The sequence below is a fragment of the Thrips palmi genome, unplaced genomic scaffold (assembly GCF_012932325.1).
Source record: "Thrips palmi isolate BJ-2018 unplaced genomic scaffold, TpBJ-2018v1 HiC_scaffold_19, whole genome shotgun sequence".
NCBI classification, from domain to species: Eukaryota; Metazoa; Arthropoda; class Insecta; order Thysanoptera; family Thripidae; genus Thrips; species Thrips palmi.
Window position 1 is genome coordinate 12,667,565 of NW_023144628.1, and position 8,482 is coordinate 12,676,046.

The 8,482-nt window shown below is 45.5% G+C and overlaps 2 protein-coding genes across 2 annotated transcripts; both read right to left on the minus strand.

Moving 5' to 3' along the window:
- Positions 1-746: 746 nt before the first annotated feature.
- On the minus strand, positions 747-1,571 carry LOC117646042. The gene is made up of 2 exons (XM_034386688.1): positions 1,415-1,571; positions 747-1,065 (listed from the first exon to the last, which is right to left on the minus strand). The coding sequence occupies exons 1-2, from the start codon at positions 1,500-1,502 to the stop codon at positions 839-841; spliced, it is 315 nt and encodes a 104-aa protein (XP_034242579.1). The 5' UTR covers positions 1,503-1,571; the 3' UTR covers positions 747-838.
- Positions 1,572-3,071: 1,500 nt separating this feature from the next.
- On the minus strand, positions 3,072-7,373 carry LOC117646041 (mannan endo-1,4-beta-mannosidase-like). Its single transcript, XM_034386687.1, has 7 exons — positions 7,272-7,373; positions 6,878-6,914; positions 6,005-6,237; positions 5,280-5,423; positions 4,620-4,760; positions 3,551-3,762; positions 3,072-3,287 (listed from the first exon to the last, which is right to left on the minus strand). Exons 1-7 carry the CDS (start codon positions 7,320-7,322, stop codon positions 3,143-3,145), a joined length of 963 nt encoding a protein of 320 aa, XP_034242578.1. The 5' UTR covers positions 7,323-7,373; the 3' UTR covers positions 3,072-3,142.
- Positions 7,374-8,482: the final 1,109 nt, after the last annotated feature.

An 8,482-nucleotide genomic window follows, 5' to 3' on the forward strand; every position in this document is an offset into this window, starting at 1 on the left:
ATTTAAACGCTGCGTGTCTCCAAGACACCAAAAAATTATTGGCACGCAGGATTGTAAAAAGTCTTCCGACTGGCGACTGAGTCCGGCATGGCGGCTTGGTGGATGAGTGGGTCCGTGCTTGTACGGGAATTTTTTGGCCCGGGTTCGAGACTTCGCCTTTTTCTCAAAAAATTTCTGCGTGTCAATAATGAAAACCGGTGTTGTTTCAACGCTGCGTGTTTATAATAAATTCACATGTAATTTACACGCAGCGTGTCTGCAAGACCCAGTTTTATTATTTACACGCAGAAATGTTTTGAGAAAAAGGCGAAGTCTCGAACCCGAGTCAAAAAAATTCCCGCACAAGCACGGACTCACTCATCCACCAAGCCGCCATGCCGGACTCAGTCGCCGGTCGGAAGACTTTTTACAATCCTGCGCGCCAATAATTTTTTGGTGTCTTGGAGACACGCAGCGTTTAAATAAAAGCCAAAATATTATTTGCACGCAGGAACATTTTGTCCCACATGGCCACCGTAGGTGGACGTCTGAGGGGAAAAATCCTGCGTGTCAATAATTTTTTTTTGTTATGTGCACGCTGCGTGTACATAAAGTCCAATTTTATTATTTAAACGCTGCGTGTATATAATATTAGTCTTTCATAATTGAATGTTTGTGTGCAAATTCCTGCACGTTGCCGTTTCTTGTGGTGATTTAACAGAAGAACTCATCTCAGAAGTGTATTCAATTCAAGGAATAAACATACCTTTTCGCTTAGAAACTCTTTATTTATAAAATAACCGGGAGGGGGAATATTCACCTGCGTCGACGCTACAAAAAGCTCCTCTCGGGCAAAAATCTATTGACATATGCAAGACCGTGACCTCCAATCGCACTTTCCACGCCCATGGTACCCCTGAGCCCAGCAGTACCCAATACAATGGCCGTCAAACGTGCACGGGCTGCAAGTACACTGCATGTTATAACAGCTTCCATGGTTTGGGCCGAAGCCGAAGGATTGGCAGATGATGTTGCAGTTCTCGGTGTTTCCGCAGATGATTGGGAACTTGCCTTGGGTCCGTTCACCTGAATCAGAAGGGCAAATCAAATTGTGCAAGAAAAATTGTGAATAGTACAACAAAAGTACAACAAAAACTGTACAACAAAAAATTGAACAGGGACTGTAGAAAGTACAACGAGAATTGTACAAACCAGAACGAGGCCTGGACTGCACAGCACTCGTCATGCTTGTTCCATTGTGCTTTGTACAACAATTGTTGTTGTACTTTGAGAGTACAATAAATTCCTGAGAAAAAAATTGCCTGAAATTTAATGTGTACTTCTGGTTTTTCTAAGAGTGTACCGTTTTAAGTAAGTTTAATATTAGTTCTGGTCAAAGAGAGATTAAATGAAAACTGCTGTTCACTATGTTTACCTTCCAGCGCTTTTTGTGCCCTCTGTTCCGTAGACGCGCACGCTGCCGCCAGCAATAGGGCAGAGAAGAGGATGGCAACCGCCTGCATTGTAGTTGTCTCGAATCACGTCGAAGATTTTCCAAGCTGCCTTGCTTCACGATGCAGGAAATGACGGTGGCAGTCGCCTTTATACCAGCAACGAGGAAAGGAGCAGGAAAAGGACGCCAATATCTCAGACGAGATAAGATTTTAAAAATAAAACCACCACAGCGAGAGCGCGACGAATTCGGGTCAGTTTTCCTGTTCCGTGAAACTCGTCTTGGGCCCTCTTTGCCAGAGTCCTTTGGGTCGACATAAGGCTCTGATATCAACGAAAGAGTGCATAAAGAACGTCGAACGATGTCCTTCGGGTCGTTCGAACAAAGACCGATTCTGGATTAGCCTTTTATTGAACACTGGTAAAACAAAGGCATAAAAATTATGCCCTTCGGGGCATAAATAATCTTTTACGCCCTTACAAGGGCATAAATCTTTTTTATGCCCTGGGGAAGGGCGTAAATGGTATGGGAATTTCAAGCTAAATGCCCTTCCTAAAGGCATTCACGATTTATGCCCTGTAAGGGCGTAAATCGTTTACGCCCTTAAAGGGCATAATTTTTATGCCTTTGTTTCACCAGTGAACTCGCGCGGTTGCTGAAGGACATCCGACACATGTGTACCGGTTTGGTTTCAAATGGATGAATCGAAACGTGTCAAATTTTTTGAAACCTCAAAATGCACACTTACTTCAAAATGTCACTGCGTCACGCAATAAGTTTTAATGCTGCAACGGATGCGATAATACACGACATTATAGAAATATCAGTGCATTGGTTGTGATATCACGAAATACAGATTTAAATAAAAAGATAAAACAATTGAGACGGAATAAAGAGAGACATTTACGTATCTTTTTTCATAAAATGTTCCATGCCTTCTACAGTTGCGCCAACTAGATGCTTCTGCTGCATCAAATAATGAGGTGCCATTTGGACAGTATCTTACTTCAGGACTTTTCAAATTTTAACCTACCCCGTTCTACGGTATACCCTTTTTCCATGTGGATTTTCTCCTAAACCTTGGAATTCAGTCAAATAATTTGGTGTAATGATGTAAACCATTCTAAGGCACAATAATAAAATAAAAACTCAATTTGAGGATAAGTCAAGTTATTCCCTTCTTCCGCTTCCTGGATCATTTGTCACTTGACACTCTTCATCTCCCATCCGCAACTGAGTCCGAGGCAGTGGAAGGAGGTCTAAGAAAATTTTACTCTCCCAACCCGAATAGAGCCTGGGGCAATTGCAATGGAGTCACGTCAGGAAATCGAGATCGGCCTTTGACCCAGCGACGCAACGGACATCAATGTTAAATCGATAATCGATCTAAAGGGCATCGGTCTCTGTTGATAGAACCCTGTACGCCCATCGTCTTCCATTGCGGTGGGGTACTGTGCGAAAGATAAGTGCGCCACTGCTCGGTATTTTTGTTAGCTGTACTCCGTGCCGACAAGCAGAGCGCCGTCTGCTGCCGATAACTCGCGCAGGTGTTGTTCAAGTCGAGTAGTTTGTTGATTTCCAGTTTAATAAACATCCAAGGTGTCGCGGATGTCAGGTTTTCAATGACTGTTCACTCAGAGTTGTTACATCTTATTGCGTTTTTATTCACGTCTTCAGGAAGTTCTGAGAGCGGTGCACTGAGGATGCCAATTAAGCCCAGGTGCTGACTGGCCAGGCGGTGGACCTAACTCCGTACTCTCCATTCACAATCTCCCATCCCAGGTTCGTCAGCTCGCCGGCAGGGCCGGTGGCGAGGTCCATGTTGGCCGTGTCTGCGTTGTTGCCGTACCAGGACCTACAACAAAGCGGCACGTGCAGAAATGACCATGGCCAGACACTCGTGGAGCCGAAAAGAAGAGGATCATCTGTGGACCGAGCTATTTCAAATCAAGAAGGGGATCCGAGACTTCAGTGAAGAGGTCAGCCCCACCAGATGATGCTAGTCATTAAGTCGTCTTCAAATTGGCCTCCTGGTAAACGGAGATGTGCGCCAAAAATGCCCCATCACTGGGGGTTTACCCCACTCTCTTTCTCACGCACATACTCCTGGGAACTCACCAAGCGATCCAGCCGACAGATCGCTGACGGCAGTAAGACATGATGGTCTTGTAGTCGACGGGCTTGCCTGTCTGGGCGTCACTGAACTCCCCGATGATGAGGGGCACGCCGATGGCCAGGCTGTTGTCGATGTGGCGCTTGACAGTGGCCTCGTCCTGGCCGGCCACCTCGTACATGTGGATGGAGAAGATGGTGTTGCGAAGGGGATCCGCCTGAAACGAAGGATTGATGAATTCACGTGATCCCACCGGAGTCAGACCATGATTCGCCATTAGCTGTCTTTGGAGTCTGAGCCAAATTTCGGCTATTGTCTGAAGTCAATTTCAAGGCAAGTTTACATTCCTAGAATGTCATGTCGTTCATCACCAACTTGTGGTGACATTATCCCTAATTTGTGACAAAAATATCATTCAACGAACGTTAATGAAAGCAGATGATACTCGTTTGGTTTTCTTCTAGGTAGTATTTCGGGATTATTCATAATTGTGTATGAAATGAAATAGATGGCCCAATAAAATACATAGACCTAAGCGAGCTGGACAGTGTTGGTGCGAGCCGTGCGAGCCGAGCTGTGGTTTGCACCGCCGCGCCGTGCCTCGAGCGCGCTGAGCCGTGCCGAGCCGTGAGGCATTGTTGCTGTTCCGTGCACTGTACCCAGGGAGGGACTGTGCGAGAGGGGGGAGGGCATTGTTGGCCGGTGCCGCTCGCGCTGTACCCGGAGGAGGAGTTGTCGATGCGTCGCGCAGGCTGTGCCTCACTCATTCACTCACCAGCCCGCCCGGGCAGCCAGCCCCCATTATTGTTAGGATACAGCCTTGGTTTCTGGACTCTCGAGTAAAAGCTAGCTGACACCTTTAAGTGTTTTATATTGTTCTAGGTACGTTTTAAAGTACTAAAGGTATCATCTGCTAAAAAGACATCATTTGCAAAATGCCATAGTTCAAAAGTTGTGAAAATGTCAGCATTAAAAGTGGTGAAAATATCGTCACGTGAAAGTGATGAAAACGTCATAATTTCATTTTGGTCCTTAAGTGACAGCAACTTTTCAAGGCGAAGGGTCTCTGCTCACCTCGAAGACGGAGCGGCCCTTCTGGGCGATGACGGCGGCGTCCTGGCCCCAGCCTGCGGCGTCCACCACGATGAGGTGCTTCAGGCCGGCGCTGCGGAGCCGGGGCAGCACGGAGCGGTAGGCGGAAGCCCACTCCTCGGCCTGCACACCGACCAACCAACCACATCAATATGAAGGAAGGAACAGAACTATTTCCGGGTATTTCAAATGCATATCTCCACTTTGCCTTTTGTTTTGGACATCAGCGGGTTTACCTTAAAGCAATGCTCTAGAGTCTTTCCGATGCAAAGATCTCTAAAGAAAACTACATTTGTTTTCATTTTCTTTGTTGTCTGAGGTATGCTCTCTGAGCGCAAATATTGGAAGCAAACGAAATCCGCACAATTGTTACTGCGCGAACACCGAGGGCAAAGAATTTAAAACTTCGTTATACCGTTCGATGTTTATATTTTCTACAGTGTTTGGATAAGTATTGGCTGAGGGGGGAGCAACTTAAATTTTGGTGTCTACCCTCCCCGTGAAACGTCGTTGAGACAACGCCGAAATAGCGTGAAGTAACGCCATACCCATGAAGTAAATCTAAAATTACGATGTCCATTTTTTTAAAGTTGTTTGACCCATCGTCAGGGCAACTAACTCCAGAATAATTTCCCAAGTTACCTTTCCAGAGGAGCCGTGCCACTCGTTGGCGACGTTGATGATGACGCGGTCCTCCAGTCCCCGCAGTGTGTCGGCCAGGCTGATCCAGTAGTCGGCGGCGCGGTTCAGCGCAGACACGTCGTCGGAGCCCGTGGCGTCGTGCACCTGGTGGACGCGGGAAAAAATAAAGCGTATGTATAAATATGCTTCATTCAAGCTATGTCTTGTCAAGTTTTGAGTGGACCTGAAAGTTTCGCCAAAATATGCACACCCATTCCAGGAACGTGACATCACGTTGAAACGAACGTGACAAAATGTCACGTTCGTTTGAGCATTGTGTCACGTTCGTTTGAATGTGAACAAGCTGATTTTGGCCAATTCACACCCAAACGAATGTGACACAATGCTCAAACGAGCATGATATTTTGTCACGTTCGTTTCAACGTGATGTCACGTTCCTGGAATGAGAGTGTGGTCACACAATGTCTCACCCACCATGAAATGGTGAAACTATTTTGTCTCACCACGTGGTCGGAATTTTAAACCCAGTGCGTCCGGTCTGAGCATTTTTGCGGCCAGACATTGAAGTGTGACCCCATTTTAGCGAGACGTTCATATCGGGCCACAACTTGGCAACACTTTTTGCCTCGACACAATTTAGCACTGAGTTTCCTTTACATTTCTCTAAACGCTACGCTTCGGTTCTAGTGCCCATTCGCGAATTGTTACTTCGAACACTGGCCCACCTCCAGCATGGCGACCAGGTGGTTCTGGCGGCACAGGTCCAGCAGGCGCTGCACGGTGGCGGCGTCGTCCTTGTAGTACGTGTCCCCGTTGGACAGCACGATGCGCACCACGTTGACCCCCGTGCGCGCGATGGCCGGGATGGACTTCTCGGCGTCGTCCTTGAACCAGGAGTGGGCGTAGTTGATGCCCCTCATGACGAAGCCGTAGCCCTTGCCGTCCAGGATCTGCGTTCCTGCAAGAGGAAGAGGGCAGCATCAGGACGTTTGTGAAGCGAGAAAATATTTTAGGAAGCTCATGTACAATGTGTTGGGAATCAAGATTAAATCTTAAGTGAATATCGTTCAACAATCAAAATGACAACAGCGAAGTGAATTCTCTGCAAAGCCGGTGGTATATTTACTTGCCACAAATTTGGCAAGCCGGTCTGAATGCCAGAAATTAACAAGCTTGGCCCGGAAATACCCCACAGGTTGCCAAAATTTGGCAAGCTTATGAAGATTTCTGACCAAAGCTTACCAAATTTTGGCATTCAAAACGGCTTACCAAATTTGTGGCAAGAAAACTTACACTGTAAATGTCTTACGGTGAAAGGCTGCACCAACATATTATGGTGGAGATTTTCTCCATAATACCAACAAAATTCGTCAAAATATCTATAAGGTACAGTGAATTCTCAATGGTATGGTACGAAGGCAGCTGCACCACCGTAATATGAAACATTTTCAGCATGATATGGAGAATCTTCACAGTACAACATTTAGAGTGTACCACTGGCTTTGCAGTGAAGTCCTATCTTTATCTGTGTTACAATTGTTTCTTTAACAGTGAAAATAAAACCACACCAGTGGATGGGCGTTTCCCACCCTGCTTACCCGAAACTCGGAGCCCACCATTCGCCCCACTCACAGCCTGTAAAGTGAAAAATAAAGTACCATCAATCAGAACATCATTTACGATCGACAGCCTGAAAGAGGCCAAACTTCACGCTGAACTTTCAGACTCCGTCCCGCGTCTAGAGTTTATAATAGTTCTTCAGAACTCAAAAATATCTATGAAGATTTTGCTTTGCAACTACGAAGAAAATCGAAGCATTGTAGAACTGCCTCTTATTATGAAGAAATGCTTCATTTCACGAAGGATTTTGCTTCGCGATACGAAGCATTTATTCCTAGACTTTACAATGCCTTCGTTTTCTGCGAATTATTATGAAGCGATGCTTCGCAGACGTTTTTCTGTGAATGCCTCAATCTCGTCGAAAGAACTCACCTGAGAGGCCGAAGCCACAATCAAAAGAAACACAGCTGTTCGCCCGAGCATGTTGTCTCTGCAAGTGCCTGCCGTGAGGGAACCTACGCAATTTATAATGGTGTGGTGATCGCCCTTGTTTGCAAACTCGTGTTTGCACACCTGGAGCCGCCAATATGCCCGAGTTTTTTATCTTCAATTCAGCTGCGCATGAGTACTAGTAAGAGATGTTTTTACGAAAAACAAAATAATTAGTTAACTCAACGGAATAAATACAAATTGGTTCCACTACAAATCTAATGGTCTGACTTCTCGCCAAGTTCGGGTCAGACCTGAATGACTCGCCGAAATTTGGTCATACAAAGAAGTATTACCACAAAATGGTCAGACACAAATGTCTCACTACTGAATGGCGAGACTTTAGTGTCTGAACACGGCCTTTAGGCCGTAATTGTCCGGCGCATTGCGGCCTTTGACACAAAAGTCTCGCTATTTTGTGGTGAGACATTTGCGTCCGACCATTTTGTGGCAAGACTTTTTTGTCTAACCAAATTTTGGCGATACTTTCAGGTCTGGCCAAAACTTGGCGAGACTTTCAAGTCTCGCCATATATTGGCGCGAAGTCTTTCCATCCAATTTGAAGTGTCCGTGCTCTCTCAGGACGTTTCTGACTTTTTGCTCATTTTGTCAGTACTTATTTGTGCTTTTCGCACTTTACGTACTGTTCGTCTTTCAAAGAACTTCTTCGGAATTATTAAATAAATTTGGTTTTGTAAATAATTTTACAAAGGAAATTAGACGTACTTGCTTAGAAAAAGTATTATTCTTCCTTATACGAATATGTACTGAATAAGAAAAAAGTTAGTAACGTGCTGATAGTGTTATGCCAAATGATGTTTGGACAAAGAGTAATTTTGCAGTCCCAAATCTGTTGTAAAAAAAAAACATGGAGAGTACATGGGACCCCACGAGGCCTCTTTCACGAGAGTCCGAAGATAAGTCGCTAAAACTTCACTAAGCCTCGGCGCCATGTGATAGAATTTTTTCATAGTGGGCTCTCAATCGTCTGCGGGGCTATTATCAGCACCGGTGTATGCGAAATTTAGTATGAATCCCTGAAAACAACACAAAAGTGCCTGTTTGGGGCGAGGGGTTACCCACTCCGGGAATCGTGTGTACACTCAGTCCGGGAATCGTTCGTAATTTGCTCAAAATTTTATCGAAAATCTTAA